The sequence below is a fragment of the Octopus sinensis genome, linkage group LG3 (genome assembly GCF_006345805.1).
Source record: "Octopus sinensis linkage group LG3, ASM634580v1, whole genome shotgun sequence".
NCBI classification, from domain to species: domain Eukaryota; kingdom Metazoa; phylum Mollusca; class Cephalopoda; order Octopoda; family Octopodidae; genus Octopus; species Octopus sinensis.
In genome coordinates this window covers 95,729,894-95,754,361 of record NC_042999.1, presented here as the reverse complement: position 1 = coordinate 95,754,361, position 24,468 = coordinate 95,729,894, and the positions used below count along the sequence as shown (strand labels likewise).

General features: G+C 32.3%; 1 protein-coding gene across 19 annotated transcripts in view; it reads right to left on the bottom strand.

Annotated features, from left to right (window-relative positions):
- Nucleotides 1-24,468, bottom strand: part of LOC115209155 — a 1,103,332-nt gene that overhangs the window by 529,300 nt on the left and 549,564 nt on the right. For 16 of the 19 annotated variants that reach the window (XM_036501160.1, XM_036501159.1, XM_036501162.1 and 13 more), the window contains one exon: nucleotides 9,516-9,617. The exons of the other annotated variants lie outside the window; for them this stretch is intronic. In XM_036501160.1, the coding sequence (XP_036357053.1) occupies nucleotides 9,516-9,617 (102 nt within the window). The remainder of the gene's footprint in view (nucleotides 1-9,515; nucleotides 9,618-24,468) is intronic. 19 annotated transcript variants of the gene reach the window in all.

The window sequence follows — 24,468 nt, the reverse complement described above, 5'->3', positions numbered from 1 at the left end:
TTTTACATGACGCTGTGTATACATATCAAGGTAGACCATGACAGATTGTAGCACTACAAGTCTCCCATGATATCGACCTAGTTGTGTCACAGCTACAGGAGCTTTGCACAATGCACGGTTGAAACTGAACACATGATTGTTTCCCTACAAAAGACAAACTCACTACAAATAGCCCCAAACTTTCAGAAACCATGGAAACATCCTCCAAATTTTTTTTGAAATTTTGGCTCAAAGCCAGCAATTTTAAGGAGAGTGTGTTAGTCAGTTCCATTAACCACTAAAATATCATCCTTGCCTGGTACTTTATTTCACGGACCCTGGAAGAATGAAAACCAAAGTTGACCTAGGTGGGATTTGCACTGAGAATGCAAAGAGCTGGAAAAACACCTTATAACATTCTGCCTAACTTTCAAACATCAATGCCAATTAGCCTATGTATAAACTATAGAAAACTGATACTTGCATAAAAATTCTGGTAACTTATATACAAAGCTATTTGATACATCATGTTAATATCTAGTAAGCAAAAGGCAGTGAGCTGGTAGAATCATAAGCACACCAGGCAAAATGCTCAGTTGCAACTTTTCCATCTTTACACTCTGAGTTAAAAGGTTGACTTCGCATTTCATCTTTTGGAGTTAATGAAATAAGCATCAGTTCAACACTAGGTTCCATCTAATTGACTCAGCCACTCCACTGAATTTGCTAACCTTGTGCCAAAATTTGAAATCAATATTTAGTGAGCAAAATAAGAAATGTATTTCTCTTTTGAGCAAAGACTTTGTTGCTACTTTCTCTTTTCTCTTCAAAAAGCAAGAAAGTTATCCTTTAAAACTACTTCATACATAGTTTCAGATGCAAGTCTGGGACAAAAGGATGGGTAGGATTTTGCAAATTTGGATATCAACACATGAATTTTGCAGCAAAACAAAAGAGGTGCCTCTTGTTAACAAATCAAAATAAGGTAAGAAGAGAATAAAAACATTACAACCTCATTTTAACTGTGGAAAATAAGTCACTTATCTGCCTATATTACTCAAATACTTTTGTTTTCCCTTTGACATAGCTACAGCTTTAATATTTAGTCTTTCTATTCTTTCTTTTGATGAAGGGCAAGTGTCGCAACTTTGAATTTTTCAGTACTCAAAGCATGAATAAAAAAGAAAACAAAAATTTTCAATTACCTTTATATTTTCTTTTAATTTTAGAAATCATTCCTTTTCAATCTTAACTATTTTGAATATCACTTTATATTGTACAATAACATACATTGAACATATTCAATAACAAAATTTAGACACAGCTAGATATAGTTTAACATAAAAATGGAAATATAATTTATTCCTAGAATGTTGATTTCACATGAAGTTGACATTTTCTATATTACATTCTCATATCTGGATTGATTCCCTACCATCAATCACTAGCATTTTAGTATGTATTCATAATAAAATTTGAAGAACAACTCTTCTTTAAGAACATTCCTTATGCTTTGACTATATTAGTGATGTATTTTTGTTTTTCCCCGCTTCTTTATTTTGATTAGAAACTTCTGAAATTTCAGAAAATGCGAAGCAAGTTTGGTAGGACATGAATAACCTGTTCATGTTTCACCAAATATGCTTTGAGTCTGTTTATTTTCTAAGTATTGAGTCAATGTAAAATTAGTTTATGTCCATTCCAATAACTCCAGCAAAAAATTAATGTCAAATGATATGTTAGCTGTTTAACTTCAGAACATATCTAGGCAGATACGTACGTTTTTCAAAGACTATGTATGTTTTACTATGAAGTTTGCTTTCCTTTACAAATACATATGATACTTCCTTGCTAAAAAGGCTATCCAGTGAGCAGGCATACAAGCCATCAGTTATTGACTTCTATATTTCCCATTGTTAGTTCTTCCAACTTTGTGCTTTTACAAATAACTGATAGTTTTGGATTTTCTTATATCAATTTTTATATGTATATACCAAACAAATTTGATTCTTTTTCTCATGAAAAAGAGATGAATTCAAACCACTGTATTTAATCATTCTTCCTTAAAAACAGATTTTCTCGAACTCCTTCTCACTGAACCTTCTTTTCAATATTACTCTACAAAAATCCAAATAATACACAGATACTAATATCATTTAATTTTAATATAAGTATTCAAAATTGGTAAACTTCAAATAAAGGATTAAGTTTGTATGCAGAGAAAGAATTTGATTGCAATTGGATTTTCATATCAAGTTTTAATATATTAAGGTGGGCGTTTTATTACAATTGATCCAATTGTGTTGCTTTGGTACTTCCTTGCACATGGGCTAATATAAAGTATGTTTGTGATATATAAATATAAACATATTCATGAACATACAATAATTAGCTTCCATTTTGGAAGGTAGAAAGATAGCATGTGATTTTATCAAGTATATTTAATTATAGTTTTTAGAAGTTGCCTGTAACTCTTAACCAAATAATTTTGAAAATTCTTTTTAAGCATTAAAGATGTAAAAATGTAAGCATGAACCTTTTAAAAGAAACATGGAATTTTTTTAAACACTTTGATTAGTTTATTGATTTGAAGAGCAAAACCTCTCTAGTTTTTCTTATGTTTAGATTTTTACTGTATTGCAACTGTAATTTTATATGAAATGCCAAGTAAACAAACAAATGAGTTACAGAAACCTTTAGGCTACTTCAACTGAAGAAAAAAAATAATACACCCACAACTACGTCCAGAATATCATGCACTACTTGAAAGAATCATATCAAATAAAATTTTAAAATTCTATCATTATTTTACTTTCTTTACATGTTAGATAAAATATTTTTGTGAGTAATAATTGCTTCAATTTTTTTTTAATGTTGCACTTACATTTGCAAGCCATCTGTCGAAATATTTTACTATTAAATTAGAAACATCTTCATTCCAGTTTGTCAACTGAGATGGCAGATCTCTTGACTTTACCAAAAGTAGAATACCATAATTTAATAATTTCCTTAGAACATAGTCAAGCAATGTACAACATTTCTGGAATAAACTGTAACATAGCCTTACAAAGATAATGCAAAACTTTCATTTTTACAGATTATATGCAACTATTATTTTTTTGTAAGCATCAGCAATTACAGTTAAACATTAAGAGAATGAATCTAGGATGTGGATGTTTAACTGATGACTTTGACTATCATGTATGTTTGTTAGAAAGCAAGATGTATTTATGAAGTTTTCATTAAGAAAAATTATAATAGCTTATCTATGAACTTCCTGCAGCTAAATGTACATTGCCTTGTAGACCTTGGGTGACATGGGTCAAGAAATGTTGATGTTCTAACCAACTTAAGATGCAGCTTGTAACATTTTAAAGAGAGACAATTATTCATGTAGTTTTTATTTGAATGAACTGCTCAAGATAATAAGAAAATATTGTTCAAATATCTATTTTCAAAAAAAGAATCATATATAGAAGACTTTGAGCAGACAATATCACAAGACAGCTTTAGCTGTAATGTAAATCTAACATAAAAAAGAGAATTTTTGGTTGTGAGTACATCAGGAAAATCTCAAAACCAAAAATTGGAATCAAATTAAAACAAAAATATGTATTAAAAGCAAGACAAATTCTGACTTTGATTTCCAATAATAAAATATAGACACAAAAATCAATATTGAATACATAATTTTGTGTTATTAGACTAGCCTAACTCAAATAATGATTGAGTATTATATTTTATTAAAATGAATAATATAGACTATTTAGAATAATCAAATTGAAATTTCTGATGGTCCACTTCAATCATCTGATATTATTTATAGTGATTGTGCATGCTGGATGGAATGCTTAGTGGTATTTTGCCTGTCTCTACTTTCTGAGTTCAAATTTCGTTGGGGTCAACTACGCCTTTCATCCTTTTGGGGTCAATAAAATAAGTACCAGTTAAGTACTGGAGTTGATGTAATCGACTGGCCCCCACTCCCCACAAATTTCAAGCCTTGTGCCTATAGAAGAAAGGATTATTTATAGTGATTGTGAGGTCATGTGTATACTTTTGTGGAATTATATACACCCTAGTAAAGCTGAAAAACAGATGTGATGCTGTAATTGAAAAAATAATTCAAGACAATTCGACTAATTTTAATGATATTTTAAAATTTTTCCGAGAATTTAATTTGCATCATGATCGAGCCAGTAAACACATTAAGACAGAAATACTCAGTTATACCATACTGAAGAATATTATCATCCTGAACTGCTGTATTAACCATTCTCAAAACAACAATTCTTTAGGTAGAGAGTACAACTCTCAAAAATAGAATGACATTTTTATTGTTCACTAATATATCAGACTATCCAAGAAACAAATAACTACCACACAGTAAAAACTACCATAACAAAGTGTATGCTATTTTCACCTACTTGAAACATACATATTTCTTAAACGCTAATTTCATTATACCTACCAACCTCAGACTACCCCTAGTAAAATCTGTTGTTTTAAAGCATTCACATTTAAATGAAATCCTTCTCTTGTAATCTTATGAAGGAATCTCATATTAAGCTATTTTCTAAACACCAACTTAATAATGAAAATCTGTTTTTGCTTTTACTGATTTTTAACTACAAAGACTATATCCATGCTTAAAGATTTTCACTAAAGAGCTCGTTGATCATATCAACCCTAGTACTTATTTCTGTCTAGTACTTATTTTATCAATCTCTATTCACTAAATGGCAATATTACTTTTTGACATAAAGGAATGCAATTCAATGCTGCACACACACATATGCGTGCACATGAAGGTATAATCATTTTACATTCCTCCTCTATGCTGGCATAGGTTGAATGACTCAGTAGCATTTGATGCAGTGGATGACCATGTCATACTTTAGAGTCAGTTTGGCAGGGTTTCTATAACTGGATGCCCTTCCAAATACTAACCACTTCACAGATTGTGGAGGTTTTTTTTTTTTTGTATAGCACCTATACAATGAAAGTGGACCTAGGGGAGAGATAGCAGTTCTCCTAGGTCGTCAGTACAATCCTGAGGCCAGATGCAGTTCTGTAGTGTGAAAAGGCAAGGAAAATAAACTTGATCAAGCTTACAGTTATGTGGGAAGCAGGATGTCATCAGGTCTATGAATTGAAGCATGCCAGATACAAGAGCCTTCTGCAGGGTTCTAGGGTGAAGGGATGACAGCCATAGCTTTTCCCAGTCAAGGTTGACTGTAGAGGATTCCTTGTCTATTTGGTATGGAAGATGCTTATAGCCATTGGAATGAGAGGTGTCTGTGAGCAGAATGGGAGAGGCAGCAGAAAGAGCCTCTTGCAGGAGGAGTTAAGCTGGAATCCAGAGAGACATGATGAGCAGTGATTTTCCCACCTCTGATGACCCACGAAGAGGAAGGTGTTAGATTCAGGGTCAAAACACTCGATGATCGTTGGACACCATCTGATGACATTAGTTTCTCCTGGCCAAGGTTCCATTCCTTTGGTGAGTGCAAAGAAAGCACCTTTTTCTTGGTAGTGCCAATAACATACATATTTATATACACGCACATGTATGTATATGCATATAAATATACATAGATATAAAAAATACAAAAACAAACATGCACAAGACTGGCTCCAGCATAGTTTCTATCAAGTGAATTTTACTCACAAAGCATTCGTCACCCAAAGGTACTATAGAAAACACTTACCAAATGCCCTATACAGGGTGGCTGAACCAGGGACCATATGATTGGGAAATCAAGTACCTGGTTTTAATCTGAGATTGTTATTATCTAAATGTCTGATTATTTTGAAAATTAACTTTATCACAAAGACAATGTGCTTCATTAGAAATATAATCATAAGATTTAATTTTGTCAATCAGCAATGTACCAACACACAGACACACACACACACACACATATATATTAATATATTTGTATATTAGGATTAGAATATTTTTTTCCATTCTAAGAGAACATTGTTCTCATTTTCAATGTCAAACATTGAACTAAAATAATCATACAATTAATAATAGAACAAATCTTATCCATCCAACTGCATTAACTTTTTGATAGAGTCTGTCTTTTCTCCTGTCAGAAAGGAGATAGACCACTCACTAGATGTAGGTAAATTAATAACTAGATACAAATCAACCAATTTCTAAATACAGGCAAACCAACAGCTATATACAGATACAGAGGAATAAACATAAACAGTCAGGAAAAATAGATTAGAAATAAAGTGACTTGTATCATTAGATACCAGCTGAGTTCTTTTGAGTCAATGCATTTGAGTTGCAAATGATTTCTTGATCCTGGAAACAAATCATGCGCATTTATTAATTAAAAAACACACTGGCAGTGCTTTCTGCTGCTTACTTCATATTCTTAGAAGTACTTAAACTCAGCATTGCAAGCTAATAAAATACTTTAACAAGATATTGCTTCTGTTACTTACAATGGTGATTTGTATCTAGCAATGGTACAAATTCACAGCAATTCATGTTGTTCTTGAACAGCTAAAAGTTGATAATTATAAATAAGTATATAGGGGGCGAATTCCAGAAGTTGACATTTTAAAGAAAGTTTGGGTGAAGTGGTTAGTGCAAGCCTGGAATAGGAGTGCACACAATTATAGGTAATGAAAGTAGGTGAGACAAATGAATACCTGAATGAAAGTGGTATGAGACCATGAGACCAGTCAGATCCAAAGAACAGAGGCCTCTTTAGTAGTCACAGAAAAGGTAAAAGGAAGAGATAGTTATATCTTAGAGCCAAAAGCTGGAAGGCATTGATAAGTGACTTTATGACAATCAGTTGGGATCATTGTCTGAATAGAGTTAAGGAGACAAAAATAGCCAGTCACACACATACAAACCAAGTCAGTATGGCCTCTACAGGCACACATATTGCAAACACATCTTTGTTAAAATGAGAAACAAAATCAACACAAAAAAAAAGAAAAGGAAAAACCAAACTCAAGTAAGTACAAGCAACATGCTTATTAAATATATATTGCAGTTATCTGAAATATTTTTCAGTTAGTGATTTAGTTTGAAAGGTCACTGCTGATGTAGAAGAATTCAAAAGGTTAAATGGGGGATTGATTAATGATTAAAAACAAAATGAATCTAAGCTTTTCATAACCTTCAATGGCAATAAAGATAAAATGAAAATCTGGTAACAATCCAAAAGAGAAGTAAATAATATTAAATTGAGTATCAATAATTTACTCAAAGTTTTATCAGGAATATCAGACGGGACATTAAGCAAATGCAATGGCTCAAACAGTTTGAAATAGCAGCCAAATTTCCCTTAAATTGCATCATACTTAGTAAAAAAAGTACACATTAGATAATGTGGTTCTGGATCTGTTGTGCTAATGAAAAATACAAGTAGTCACTGCTGAAATGCTATTGATTATAGTTCTGCTCTAAACAATAATAACAATTAAGTGACAATGATTTTTAACCAAAGCAAAGGTAAGGCTACACATACATTCATGTGTGTGAAAAAGGTCAAACAAACCAGGGAGCCTGTACATGATTGCTCAACATGCAAAAAGTAACAGTCAAATTTCTTTTAAACTGCATCTTAAAGGGAAGGACATATTGGCTAATGTGATCCTAGATAAATAAGATAGTCATGGCTGGAATATATTTTGATCAATGGTATACAGGATCATTGCTAACTCGTAGCTTAAAAAAAAGGACAAGTATTTTTGAACTGTTTTACAAATCTACTATTACATTGAATAATCTGCAAAGTTTAAAAGAGTTTTGCTTGCTCATTATTAAAGTCTTCAAGTCTTTCTAAGATACTACATTTTGTTTCAAGGCCATAGAGCAATTCATAGACTGAGCAAACCTATGATCAAACGGGTGCAAGTACAGCCAAATTGCTAAATTTTCTAAGCAATCATGAAGTCCCAAGAATTCCACTGCTCAAAACATAGGTGTGTATTGTCATATATTCAGGTCGACCCAAGTTATGTATGTCCAACTCGATGGACAAACTGTGGAACTTGTCAAATGAATTGTACCTATAATTCAAAAAGTCAGCAATGTCACACACTATAACAAGTTAATGGCATAGTGTGTGACAGGATTATGTTAAGAGCAATATTATGTGTAGAATATTCAGCCTTGTGAATTAATTGAATATTTTGGTGATGTAACACCAAAATTGTTTTAGGGCAAAGTAAGAAATACTTTCTTAGACAGAATTAATCAATATGAATGCTCTGCTGATAAGTCAAATGTTTATTATGGATATTGGCTATGTTAACAATTGGTTATGTACTGGATGACATAAACAAAGATTTTAAATGAACTGAAATTTACCTCTTCGAGAAATAATAAAAAAACCTAGTGGTAATTGTTAGAGACTCTCAAAGAAAAAGAGAAATAATTTTAAGAATTAATTTTACCAAATATTCAGTTTTCATACCTAAAGGGAAAATCTGATCACTGTCATCAAACAAGGCAACAGCTATGGACACATTTCAGTTTTATTAGACTGTATAATAACAATATTTAGTCCTCATAATAATTAATATATAAACAATCAGTTTGTTAAAAGTTTTTCATACATAAATAGTCTGATCAAGATACAAGCATGGCTCTAACTGCACTGAAGTCGACAAACTAGACTAGGTTCAAATAACAACCCTTTGGCTTGTTATGTGCTGTTCAGGGATTATACCCTCAAAATTTTAAAGCAATACTCTCAGTAATAAATAATGGAAACTAATAAAAACTGTAGGTTTGATTTTCATTGTTAATGTCTTCATTGGAAACAATTTCGGAATAGTCTTATCTATCGAAAGCCTTTATCAACAGTGCCTGATTTATGCATTTTATGCAAATAATACCAAACTGTTGACTTGCACAAAGTAAATGTTTTATTAGAATATCTTCATATTTTTAATTTTAATATTTTTTTTTTGTATTAGTTTGCTAGATAATGAGTTTTCCTTTCAGTAATTCACAGTAATAACTACTATTTGATGTTGATAACTTTGCTGCTTTGAAGAAGGAACTGTCACAAAAGTAGTTCTGTTTTTGAAAGCAACTTAATAAACATTTAGATAAATTGTTTATACATCTTTGTGGGTGTAGATATCATTAAAATACATAATAAAGATGACCACATAGCAAGTAGGTGGGACTGTCAATGAGTATGAAAGCATCAAATTATACAAGGTAGTATATAAAATGCAAGTTCTTGCCAAGGTTAAGTCATTTAACTTATTGTGATCACTTAATTGATCACTGTTTAGGAAACTAAATAAAAATGTGGAACCATTGAGAAGTTCTAGTAGATTCATAGTGAAAACATTACAAAAATATCAGATCTGGTCACATATCAGTGTCCTTTTAAGCAGGGATACCAATGAAAGATTATCTGAAGTTTAGTATGAAACTACATTTATGTAGCTGTGGAGTATTTTTATTAGTAAAGCTTTAAATAGGATAAGAAGGATTAGCACATTGAAGATTTATCATCTTAAAGCATGCTAGATAACCTCACCAAATTTGGAATACTGCGAAAGCAGAACTGGCAGTTTGATAATTGTTCTTCTGCTGCACCACCAATATAAGGCAGTGAAATATTCCCAAAATTGTTGTGAGTCTATATAAACAAGAAAGTCATGGGTCGTGTTAAATATATGTAAGAAACAAAGTATGGAAAAATAAATAATGAATATTTTGATACTTTTCAATTCATACATTTTAAAAAATTATTAAAAACAAAATATAAAAATGAATGTCTCATATAATGCAACCAATTATTTGTGAAAAAGGAAAGATATGTACATTTTCAGTTAATTAGGCCAAATAAAGTCAAATAATGTAAGTTGCTTTAGGTTATAATGAATACCAATGTCTGATTTTAACTTATGACTTATAAGTTTCATTTTCTCATCATTTACTTCAGCAATGCTTCTATTTAATGATTGGTTAGTTATTTGGAGGATAGGCATATGAAGCACCTCCTCAGGTAATTCCTGATCTTTTTATAACTGATCACAGTATACAGGATCAAATAATATAGTAGATCATATTATATCATGAAATAGGTTGATGGTCAAAACCATACATGTTTCAGAATACTTGATTTTTCAGAATCGTGTGTGTATGTGTGTGTGTGCGCATTGCATAAAAGGAAGAAATATAAGAAATAATAAAGAGAAAAAATAAAGGGAAATAAAAATAATAACACAAAATACAATAATAAAGAAAATTAATTGAATAAAAAGAAACAGTTGTACAGATTTTAGACAGAAGGTGACAAATACAAGGATATAAAATATGTTATTGGTCATAAAAATAGCTATACTCTTGAATAAATCACAATAATGATCATAGTTGTGATAAAGTATAATTGAGATGGTCATAGTAAGGCAAAGTAGTAACAAGATTTATCAATGGGCAAGAAAAGGTGATGATGAAAATAAATAAAAATATTTAAAGCTTGACTAACAGTTATATAAGTTGTGAGAGAAAATCTACTGAAGCCTGACTTATGCTGCTCACAATATAAATATGAGAAGCTCCACTCCCATTAAAAATAACAAAATTTAAACAACTCATCTAAGATAATGAATATCAGTAAAGTTACATAAGTTACTATTATAATTAATGATGGAATAAATTTGTTGAAGTCAGATTAATCAAATTATCTATCCAACAGATCCCTATCATTTTAAGAATGCACTACAAGTTCTAATGTCCTGTTTTCAACTATTTGTAAGTAAAAGTCTTAAGAGTTTAATTGCCAACAGATAAACATTTTACAGCAAAGCACCATAGATGTGGCTAGCTTACTCCAGTAATACAGATGTTTAATAACATCATCCCTCTAAACAATACTTGATTAGTTTAAATAACATGATTTTTTAATGTTTGAATATATTAATACAAATAATACAAAACAAAATCTCTAGCTATCATAGAATGTTCAAGGATGAAATGAACAGTAATGATGAATCTAAGTTTTTGCAACAGATATCAGTTTCCTTTAAGATAGGTAGTATATTTTTAATCAATACATCCATTACACTTCAATAGTTTACACTAACATAATCTAACAACATTTAACAAGTTTTAATAGTGGAAATAGAATAGATACAAAAATGAAGTAGAATAGATTTAGTAATGCTGAATAACAAACATAAGTAGCAAGTTGTTATGTAAAGCTTTGTTAGAGATATAAGAAATGCTAAAATGTACTCAAGGTATTTCTTACATAATTCCTTATAGATTCTAGACTATTCTTTTGGCTGATAACTTTTGTGAGAATTAACTAACAAATCATTCAATGAGGATTCATATCATATGCAATACCTGCTTTGAAATTTTTGATTAAAATTTCAGCATAACTGCTCCTAAACATAGATTCAAATAATTGCAGCAGACAAAAATTGAAACATAAAAGTGATCTTAGTTGCAAAATGGAAAGAGATATTGGATCAATATTATTTATTATCATTACAATCGTTATGATATTTGACAGAAAGAACCAATTATAACTTGTAGTTTTCAGAAATCTAATAAAAGTCAGTCTCACTCTCACAATTTTTAAAATTAACTACAATTTTCACAATAGGAATTGCTAATAATGACAAGCTTCTGTTTTCCTCTAGTCATTTCAGTGCTACTTTAGTATTGTTTCTTATTTAAAAAGTAACACTTAAGACATATATATATCTCTTTTCTCTTTTACTTGTTTCAGTCATTTGACTGCGGCCATGCTGGAGCACCGCCTTTAGTCGAGCAAATCGACCCCAGGACTTATTCTATCGATCTCTTTTGCCGAACCGCTAAGTGACGGAGACGTAAACACACCAGCATCGGTTGTCAAGCAATGCTAGGGGGACAAACACAGACACACAAACATATACATACACATACATAAATATATATACATATATACGACAGGCTTCTTTCAGTTTCCGTCTACCAAATCCACTCACAAGGCATTGGTCGGCCCGAGGCTATAGCAGAAGACACTTGCCCAAGATGCCACGGAGGGGGACTGAACCCAGAACCATGTGGTTGGTAGGCAAGCTACTTACCACACAGCCACTCCTGTGCTAACTGTAATATTTGTGTTGTAAATGTATTGATAATCAACATGTTATATATATATATATATATATATATATATAATTTTATATATATATATGTCTTAACTGTTACTTTTTATATGAAATGCCAAGTAAACATAAGCAAATGAGTTACAGAAACCTTGAGGCTACTTCAACTGAAGAAAAAAAATAATACACCCACAACACTTCCTGTCGGCCTTGACACATTTAGATATAAAGAATTCCGGGTAGAGGTAGGGGTCCACGAAGGTTCAGTCCTCAGCCCCCTCCTATTTATCATAGTCCTCCAAGCAATAATGGAGGAATTCAAGACAGGCTGCCCCTGGGAGCTCCTCTATGCTGATGACCTTGCCCTAATTGCTGAGTCACTATCAGAACTGGAGGAGAAGTTTCAGGTGTGGAAGCAAGGATTAGAATGGAAGGGCCTAAGAGTCAACCTAGCTAAAACCAAAGTTCTAATAAGTAGGAAGGTAGACAAATCACAAACACCCTCAGGTAGATGGCCCTGCTCGATCTGTAGAAAAGGCATAGGTAGAAACTCTATAAGATGCACCAAATGTAAGCTATGGACACATAAGAAGTGCAGCAATGTCAAAGGAAGGCTAACTAGGAAAATAGTTTTTCTATGTGGCAGATGCTCGGGAGTAATAAACATTGAAAATACACAGAGACCATCTTCTGCCACATTCCAGGGAGAAAAACTAGAAGTAGTTGATAGCTTCCGTTACCTAGGTGACCAAGTCAGCAGCAGGGGCGGGTGCGCTGAAAGTGTAAATGCTAGAGTAAGAATAGCCTGGGCAAAGTTCAGAGAGCTCTTACCTCTGCTGGAGACAAAAAGCTTCTCGCTGAGAGTAAAAGGCAGATTGTATGACGCATGTGTATGAACAGCCATGCTACATGGCAGTGAAACATGGGCCGGGATTGCTGAGGATATGCGTAAGCTTGCAAGAAATGAAGCCAGTATGCTCCGATGGATATGTAATGTCAGTGTTCATACTCGACATAGTGTAAGTTTTTTGAGAGAAAAGTTAGACCTAAGAAGCATCAGTTGTGGTGTGCAAGAGAGACGTTTGCGCTGGTATGGTCATGTGGCGAGAATGGATGAAGATAGTTGTGTGAAAAAGTGCCACACCCTAGCGGTTGAGGGAACCTGTGGAAGAGGTAGACCCAGGAAAACCTGGGATGAGGTGGTGAAGCACGACCTTCAAACTTTAGGTCTCACTGAGGAAATGACTAGAGACCGAGACCTGTGCGTGAGAAGAGCCGACTAGAGACCGAGACCTGTGCATGAGAAGAGCCGGCAGGACAAGTGAGGCCATAATCCCGTGGCCTACACCTGGGATGTAGCCAGCCCACTTATGCACTCCTTTCCTTCTTGGGACACAAAACTCCACTTGTGAAGACCTGTTGAGGCAAGTGAAGATCAAAATCAAAATTGTAATCTATCAACATCAATGGAATTTGTAGTTGTGATACCAGTGCCACGTAAGAGAACCATCCGAACGTGGCCATAGCCAGCGCCGCCCAACCGGCCTCCGTGCCGGTGGAACGTAAAAAGCACCATCCGACCGTGGCCATTACCAGCTTCGTCTGGTCCCTGTGCCGGTGGCACATAAAAAGCACCATCCGATCGTGGCCGTTTGCCAGCCCCGTCTGGCACCTGTGCCGGTGGCATGTAAAAAGCACCCACTACACTCACGGAGTGGTTGGCGTTAGGAAGGACATCCAGCTGTAGAAACACTGCCAGATCAGACTGGGCCTGGTGCAGCCTTCTGGCTTCCCGGACCCTAGTTGAACCGTCCAACCCATGCCAGCATGGAAAGCGGACGTATGATGATGATGATATATATATATATATATAAAAATTGAATTTTTTTCCTTGTAAGTTTGGATTTTATTCCCTCAAATAATAATTATTATATATCTATATATTTCTAAATATATATATATATATATGGATATATCTATATCTATCTATCTATATATATATATATATATATATATCTTGAACCTCTCTCTCTACATATATATATATATATATAATATATATATATATATATATATATATATATATATATATATGTATATAAGTATATCTGTATATACAAAAGGCAGGATGTGTGTATTGTATCCTCCTACTTGTTATTCCTTAGCAATATGACTCAGTAAGCCTCATCCTTCCATTCTTGTTAATAAAGAAACTGGTAAGCTGGAAAGCTACACCGGGCTCCAGCCTGTTTTGTCTTGGTTTCTATGGCTGGATGCCCTTACTAAGTATAAAACTTTTCCAATTACTTCAACTCAGCAAGATGATTAAAACTCATGTTGTTCTTTCCACTAAACACCTTAAAACAGTACACCCCACTCCCAGAACTAGCTTCTATCCTTGTTTTTCAGTTCTTTTTCTTCTTACAGGGATCTATCTTGATTGATGCATTAATGACCTATTTGTCATTTTTGTCAAAACATACCCAAATGTAGATGGCATTACATTACTTTTCATTCCCCATAAATGTTTAACACCCAGCCATCTTCTAAATGCAATCTAAACATTTCATGCAAGACTTGCACTCCTTTCAAAAATAGAAACTTTAAAAAAATTTCCTTTAATGGGAACATGACAAACAAGTCTCCTTCAATATAGATAGGAGATACTCATATGATCATCATCTAAGTAAAATGCTCAAAGTCATTACAAAAATTAAGTCTCCCAATAGGTGACAGGTTCTTACGGTGACATCACATGTAAAATGTTGTTAGTGTTGTATCTCAAAAACTATGCTTCCTCATCATGTCAAAAACCTTACCTCAGCCTGATCAGTAGTTTCCGATTCTGTATAAAACTAATTAAATCTTACATTGCAGTACTCTCCTCTTATCTGAAACAGTATTGCTAGAGAAATTAGTAGGGATTGAGTCACCAGTAGAGTACAACACTGGATTTAAAATAAAGTGTTTTTTCTCCTTGTCTTTTCTATTGCTACTTCTTTGTTTCTCTGAATTAGCAAACTGTATATAACTTAAATTTAAGCTCATCTAATGCACATGTCTACCCTCCTCTCAACTTCCTTATTGTGCTTCATTTTTAAGACATTACATTAAAAGCATTCCATAATCCTTTATATATGTGAACCCATAGAGGTTCAAGATAGTAATCCACTTGCATAAACCTCACTGAAAAAATATTAAAAATGTCTTGAGTAGTGACCCTTCTTCTAAAAAAATTATGGTACATTTTTCAATGGTAGAATATATTGAAAAATAAATAGGTTTATGGTTCAATGTATTTCTGTTAAAAACTAATTTCAGAAAGGGACATGGAAGTAAAATCATAAATGGCAATTAATATTTGTTAAATGAAATACCTTTCTCATATAGAATACAATTATTTCTAATTGCATTAATACATTTTAACATTTAGATTTCATTATGTTGAATATAGAAATGAATTATTTAAACTTATACAAAACATATAAGGTAAGTAATTGAGAATGTAAGGAAATGAGCTAATAATACAGGTTCAGTCGAATGCAATGCATTATGTTTTGAAAGATAGGCAAAGTAAATCAAAGACCATTAATAAAATAAATTTATCTCACTGAGATATGCTTATGACATAACAATTGATGTTACAGGGTTTCAACATATAAACTCATAGAGATGCATTGAACTAGATTGTAAATTGTAATGCTAAATTTATAAAATTTTCGTGCTCATAAACAAAATCTGTTATTTCCTATAAAATATTCTATAAAGAATAGTAATGGTGTCTTTGAAGTTTTAAGACTAATACTTTTGGTCACACAATTTAGCAATAATGGTTGATATTATTTCTTCTATCTGAATAATTCTACAAACAAATATCACTGATGGTTGCTATTAATGAGTATGATCATTATACAGGGATAACGTGCAGCACAAGCAAAATCATAATGGTTCATAGATAGCAGTATTACCAGAATAAAGAAATGAAGAGTTGCCAGAAACAGTACAGAGTAACATATAATATTAAGTCTTGTCCTAATAAATTAAATTTTTTAAAAAATCAACCAGATTCTACTTTAATTAATTATCATCATCATCAGTAGTAGTAGTAGTATAGCCCTTTACCGAGTAGACATGACCAAAGGCATTTCCATTACGACCATCACTTGGTTTACATTATCTCCTTTGTCTTTACGATAGCAGGCATGTTTTGAGAGAAACTTCACTAATGTTTCTAGGAGAGCCAACAAAAGAGCTTATATTTAGTTATTATCAGGTCAGAAATAGTAGCCAAATCTGATTTCCCCCTTTAGTACTCATATTACTTCATAAAATATACTTATTTAATCCCATTGTTTTGAATTAATCATGCATTATCTCATACCTTTGAGATTTTGATCATATAATTGTCCATTTTTAAAATGACATAGTTGGGTAGGTGTGAGAGACTAGATCTGGCCAATTTGAAGATAACACAGACAGAATATTTTGGCCAGATATGGCTGGTTTAAATGCTAAAGGGTTAAATTACACCATAGTGCCTTAAATAAAGAAAAGACCAATGATGTCGCCCTACATACCCCTAAAAGGAGATAATTGTCATGATTGGCATACCTTTAATCATAGACCTTCTTGATCAGAGTTGATCTGGGTCTAAATAACAGTAACCACATAGTAGTTAACCTCAACCAAATAATAATAACGAAGGCTATCTAGTAGTAGCTACATCAGCAGTTTGAACAATGGCATAAATAAAGAGAATTTTTTTTTTTTTTAAATCAGAATAATTTTTATATAATCGTAAATTATGGAAAATATAGTTGTAAAATAATAAATCTTCATATATCTCTTGGATTTCATTATTTTTATACTTTCCTTAACTGTTCTGTCTTGTTTTTGATGAGGACATGTTTTAAAACTCTATCCAAAAACACCTATCAATTTCTAAGTTAAGAAGCAGTTGACAGAGTGAATAATTACCATAGCTTGACTGCATTAGATTTTTAAAGTTTGTAATATTAATGCTATATTTTCAATATATCCAAATAATTTCCTAGAACTCATATTCTAAAGTATTTTATTCACTATTATTCACAAAATTCTTGCATGAGGGCCTAATTTAAAGTATTATCTTTCCATAACTAGTCATTTGCCTTGAAATTTATTCTTTCTTTCTTTTTCACCCATCCAAATTAAACAGACATATATGCTTATATCTACTGATCTAATAAATGTGACTGTGTATCAGCTTATCAATCTATGAATGCATAATACTTATACACCTGCATTTACATACACACACAAACACCTCTCTCTCTCTCTCTCTCTCTCTCTCTCTATATATATATATATATATATATATATATATATATATATATATATATATATATATATATATATGTATGTATGTATATAAAACAATGTAAAACACATGTAGAAAAATATAATATTCTATTATTCTTTGATATAGAGATCAGTTGAACAATCAACTCCTTACCTATAATGCTTATCCCATCACTTGGTCTACAGTGCATTAGGAGAGATCAATAAAAGACAAGATCAATACGACAACTCTAATAAAGTTAACTGATGAACAATCTCAGCCTCTTTAGCTTTTATTCTCCATTTTGTCTTGTTTCCATCTTTCTTTTCTCTTTCTTCTTTCCATTAGTATAGACAATATTAGTATAATTATTTTACCTTGTTCTAACTACAATTATTTTTGCTCTTTTCCTATATAAATCCTCACATCTTTTTATTTCCTATTTATCAATTTTCGATTTCCTTTGTCAGAAAATCTTAGTCTTATTCTTAAAGTACTCAAACCACTTGTATGCATACACAGTTTCCAGAAAAGTTTGTTTTATTCTGCAATTTCTGCATTGCATCATTACTACTAGTACAGAAATAAATGTGTCAAGATTTATTAAATAGAAATATTCCTGAAAGAAAATGGTTCCATTTTATCAGAGAAATAAGAACACATAGTTTCTCATATAACCAAGATTTTAGAAAGTCCCATTGAATCTTTTTGAAATTCTCCAACCTATTTTATAAGTAACATTTTAATAAAGCAATACCTTATCTAAAACTTTGCTCTATAACTGCCGGTAATTCTAATGCACTTGTTTATGAACTATTTCCATTGCTTGTACTGAATAAAATACTTTTATCTTATTTTTATGTTTATGCACACTAATATCTACTCCACTTTTTGGGGAAAATGATGACTCTAACCACACAAAAAATTTTTAATGAGCAACAGTAACCAATAGTAGCCATGCTAAAATAATTCAAACACACACATGTACAAATAACATCTGTAAAACATACTCCTATATACTTTTTTGCTGTAACTTTACTCATTGAATTAATAATCAATATTTATCAATAGGTGCATAAAGTTTGACTGAACAAGGATCACTTTGGCACACGCTATACACTGGAGGTACATAACAATGTTATAAAAGAGATGATTCACATATCATGCAATGAATGCTCAGTATATCATATAACACCTTAATAATATTCTAATATAATTTATCATCTATTATTTCATTCACTGTTTCCTATACTGGAGGTGACAAATCTCATCCAGGCATCTGGTTGACAGTGGGTTATGTTACTGATAAGGCCCAGCTAAGTCAAAATACCTTTGGTGTTCTCATTAGCTGCTGCTGGGATGATTTTTCATTTCCCTTGGATATATATGATAAAAAACAACACATCTATGAGTGATGCTATCTCAGACAACTATCACAGTAACTTGCCTTTCAACAATATATACATGGTTCATGTATGATACATATATATATATATATGTATATATATATATATATATATATATATATTATATATATATATATATATATATATATATATATACATACACACATACACACAAGGATGCAAGCATGGCTTACTGGTTCATTTGCTTTACAACAATGTGCTGTCCACCCAAGCCATTTGAAAGAAATTCAGCAAACAGGTTCTGTAGAAGCCTGTCAGATGGACTACATCTGTAGGTCTCGACCTATCCCTCTATATCATGCTGATTCTAACTGAGGATTATGTCAAGGGTACACAGGTGCAGAAAATTCAACCACTCTATATGTTAATTCAGTGGGTAGGTGATCGTTCATTTGATTGAACAATTGGACATTCATATGCTGAAATCAACAGGAGAATCATCATCATTTAACATCTGTTGTCCATGCTGACTTGGATTAAACAGCTGGACTGGAGCTGATGAGTTGCACCAGGTTCCAGTCTGATTTAGCATGATTTCTACAGCTGGATGCCCTTTCTGATGCCAACCACTCCAGAAGTGCAATGGGTGCTTTTATGTACCACCGGCATGGGTGGCATTTACATGACACTGACAATGACCACAACTATAACTGACAGGTGGCATGTACATGGTACCAGTAAGGACCAAAACTATGATGCACAGGTGTCATTTACATGGCACTTGCAGTGATTACAACTACGATTTCATGGATGCCATTTACATGGCACCATCAACAACCATGACTACAATTCCTGGGTACGCAGGTGCAATTTACATGGCACAGGCAATGGCCCAGACTACAATGCACAAGTGTTATTTACATGGCACCAACAGTGACCATGACTAATACATCATATATACACACATTATCGTCATTATAATTTAACATATTTTCCATGCTGGCATAAGTTGGATGATCTGACAAAAACTGGCAAATCAGAAGACTGCATCAAGCTCTACTGTTTGCTTTGGCATGGTTTCTTGATAGGATGCACTTCCTAAAGCCAACCACTTTACAGAGTGTACTGAGTACTTTTTATATAGCATCAGCAGGGTCATCAAGTAACTTACAAGATAAAAAACCCCTTTAACTGAGTGGGTAAGTGGTATTGAGAGTCAGAAAACAGTGACTTGTAGTAGAAAAGAAAACACTAATGGTTCAGGTGGAGAAAGAGGGGAGAGAGAGAAGGTGGTGAAGATGAGATGGTGGGGGTACCCCCAAATTAAAAGGAGATGTATAAAGTGAAGTGGACCAGAGATTGGAGAGGGTGAGTTGGTGCATGGGTGGGTAAGTTTGTGAGATTTTGAGAGGAGAGTAGATGGAGGGTGGAGAGAGTGCAGTGAGTGAACAAAGGTAGTGGGAAGGGTATTAAGAGGAGGATATATTATAGGGAAGAGATAAGACAGGGACAAACTGTGTGCTGGTAGGTTCTGGCGGGTTTGTGAGAAAGAGTGGAAGCTGGAGGGGAGGGGAATACAATTGGTGGGGAGTCTGAGTAGGGGGAGAGGGAGGTGTTGGGAGATGGATTTTTAATGAGCAATGAGTTTTCAAAGAATTTTTATGAAGTAAGTATTATGATATAGGATATAAAATATGTAAAAAGAATAAAGCACCAGGTTCGAATATGTTCTAATTAAATAGTATGGGTATACTTTATGCCAAATAGATGATACTAACTTCAATTTATATTATTTTCAGTATATATGTAAAAGAGCTAAGGATATGCTAATAACAATTTGCGAGCTGTGGTAATCACAAAAATTATTTTACAATATAATCTATGGAATATGTATGTACATCACACAGACTTTCTTACATATACATATAAAATATCAGATAGTTGAAATAACTTATATATTTTGTTTATTATAGCTTTTCATTCATTCAATATTTTAGTAATAAATCTATCCTGTGAGAGTTTTAAATTTATTTGGAAATAGCCAAGTTTATATTCTAAATATCATAACATGTTCAGATTTTAGATATCAGTCTTTGTGACAGTACTGTTTTGGGAAAATTTCTCTGTATACTGAAATGGCATCCCAAGTCAGGTTTCTGTGTACATATATATGAAATGCACTTCAACACTTTATTTATAGCATGCTGTAATAAGTTGGTATACATATAGCTATATACATATTGTGAAGAGTGCATGGCAAATACTGCATTGCAGGAGCAATATACTGAGAAGAATATGCAATGAATTATTACATTTAAGTATCTGGTTTTGGGCAAGATGTTAAAAATATCTTTATTCAATATACTTATAAATATTATATCCTCTGTGAATATATGTAAATTATAAGTATATTACAGAATTTCTCATGCCTTCTACTTTTTTTACAACAGACCCATGCTGCTAAAATCTAAAGAGATCATTTGTCTGCAGGTATATGAATCTGTATGTACTGCATACTAAACAGTTTTGAATCTATGTGGGCTTGTAAAGGTAATGGAAAAGTCTATAATTTTGAAACTTATAGATTACTAAAACTATGTTCACATAAGTTATGAACAACAAACAAAGCCATCTATGTAGCACAGCAATATTAAAGTGAATGATTAAGTTTCTGAGATATATTGTTAACTAAAAAGCCAGAGGGAACTAGTGGGATATTTTAGAATGTCTACAATCAAGTTCATATTACAACTGTTGTTATTACTAATACCAATATTATACATTCTAGAATTAACAGCTAAATCTCTCTTTGATCACATTCTACCATCTTTAAAAAGAGAAAGAGCATTATTTATCTCAGGCTAGACTACACAATCCAATATGCTCTTTCTCTTTTTAATGATGGAAGAATGTGATCAAAGAGAGATTTGGCTGTTATTTCTAGCGGACTTATGTTAAACAGTATCTTCCTCATAACACCAGCACTGGTTACACCAATAATCCCCTTTATGTTTTTTCTATAACAAGGAACATGTAGTTTCAGTGTTCTAATTCTTTTAACATTTATATAGTGGCATCAAATTGACTGATGAGATATTTCATATAAAACTTGATAAGAAATTGCCCATCTTAAAGATGAAGTAGATAAAAGACAAGAGTTGGCAACCCTTACTTTTGAAAAACACGTATGTAATACATGACCTATTTACTACTATTATATTCAAGATCTGCTGGGACTTTTACTTTTCTTTAAATCACTATATTCCATGTCAGTTGTGAGAAAGACTTGACATAAAAATGGGAAAAAAAAATAAAGTGAGGAAATTCAATAACTTTTAGATACTTGAGATTTTTCCAACTAAAACTAGCTCCAGCTCACACCAAATTTGTCAACTTGGATAGAAATGTATATTGGGTGCTTTGAATCAATGTTGGCAAAGGAGCTCTCCTTTTAAGGACATTTCTTTCCTCTCATTTGCAGCATATGTCCATTTTAATAATTATTCCCCTTGGAATACTTCCAACAAATATAACTTCTTCCAAATTACTTTGAAATGTCTTTTCTTAGATTGTTATTTTGCTAACAATCACTAGCCAAACAGATTTGTGCCAAAGTTTATTTATACTTAAATACTTCTTTCATTCATTTAAATATTCCATCAGGTTTCATCAATGATTTTATTTATATACAAGTAAAAATACATTTTACTTTTGAAACAGTAATATATCATAAAATACATAGTGTGTATACCAAAGTGCTTTTATATAAAAACAAAACTGCGTGGATATGTACAAACTTACAAGTATTTCAGAGAAAATCCTATTTTCTCTATATATCAGTGACATGACCAGTAACTCTCTACAGGAAGTATCTAATGATTTGAATAGAAATATCTGAGATTCATTTAAATTGGTATCTGTTTTGGTTTGACTAATGTAGCATTTTGAGTTTTAGTAATGGTTGTATTTCAGGTAGCAACACAAAGTAAATAAAACAAATTTCTGTTTTAGAATTGTATCCAAAGAGCACCTCAATTTGAAAAGGAATCGATGTTCTTTAAAAGAGAAGTAATAATTGTTTCTTTAGATCAAGCTAACAATAATATTACTTTATTCTTTTGATTGAATGAACTAGAAATAACAAGTGCTCACTACAAACAATTTTGCAGAAATTAAGAACCATCCAGCATTAAAAAGAGCTGCTAACTGAAAAGCAGCTGCTTTAATAATGCATTTAAATATATGAATTCCAGGATATGTCGAAATTAAGGCATCATTGTAAAAGATAAAACATTCATTTTTATATTCGAGAGAATAGGTAGGATTAAAGAAGAGAACAAAGTATATTATCACACTATTTCCAAAGCAATTGAAGCATTAACAGGGCAATGAGATTGTAGTTGTAAGAATGTGGTTGTTCACTGAAATGTATCAGGTAATATCTATTAGTTGGAGAAGTAATTCTTTAAAATCAAATGAAGAATAAGTAAGTGAAGTACATGGATATAAAAACCCAAATCTTTTGTCCATAATTGAATAATCATTTGATTTTCTTCAAGCCTACATTTATGACTTCTCTGCTAATATGAACTGGATAATACTACAAATTTAGATATTTCCATGATTCTTTTTACAGCTGCATGTTCACATTAATAGGGAACATTCACCTTGCTTTAAATAATACAAGTAATGTTTTAAAACAATCTTTCATTCACCACAATAATTTCTAAGCAATGTTTTCAACACAACCAAGAAAAATAAGAAATGCAAACAAATAAAAAGCACAATAGCTATTCTGTTACATCCTAATAAGATGATATGTAATGGAAAAAAAACACATATTATTATTAATAAATTTATCTCATTCAAATATGTATGCAGTCTAACCATTTGCAACATTATTCTTTCAAATTAGATGATTTAACAATGTCCAAGTTGCATTTGTACTCCATTGTAGTTGAGACAATACATACCAGCCATATAGTGGTTCTAAATTATACAAATGAGTGGTTTTATGTCGAAGTATGGATAATTTTATAGGACAGTGCAAACTTTCTCAGCTAACAGTATACAATGTTTGCAAAGATTAATTATGATTGTATATGCTTTGAGAAAACCTAATATATCACAACCATATTTTAAATAATAAAATCGAGCTATAGAGCATTATCTGGTTAGGGGAACTTGGCAAATGATAAATATTTCTCAAATTACTGAGAATCTAGACATAAGCATTATTAGATGTAGGTAATCTGCAAGCAATGCCATAGACAGGAGCTAATGGCAAAAGACAATTGATCAGAAATGGATGTATAGCAGGTTTTACACTGTCAACTAAAACTTATGTGATGGAAAAGGAACAGAATACTGAAGAATATACCTAAAATATCAGTGAAAAACTAGTAAAGAAAGAAAAAGTAACAAGACCAGGAACATTTATTAACAGAAATAGAGGAGCAATAATTTATAGATACATAATGGATGATCTTTGACAGTATGGATAACACACATACACACATACATGCTTACAAACACAAGCACACACACACACATGCACACACACATCCTGACAACACGAAGGGCATCAAGCTGTAAAACAACCCTACTACAACACACTTGTCTGATCCATGCAGGTCAGGAAAAGTAGATGTTAAAATGATTATCTCACACACACACATGCACGCACACACGCACAAA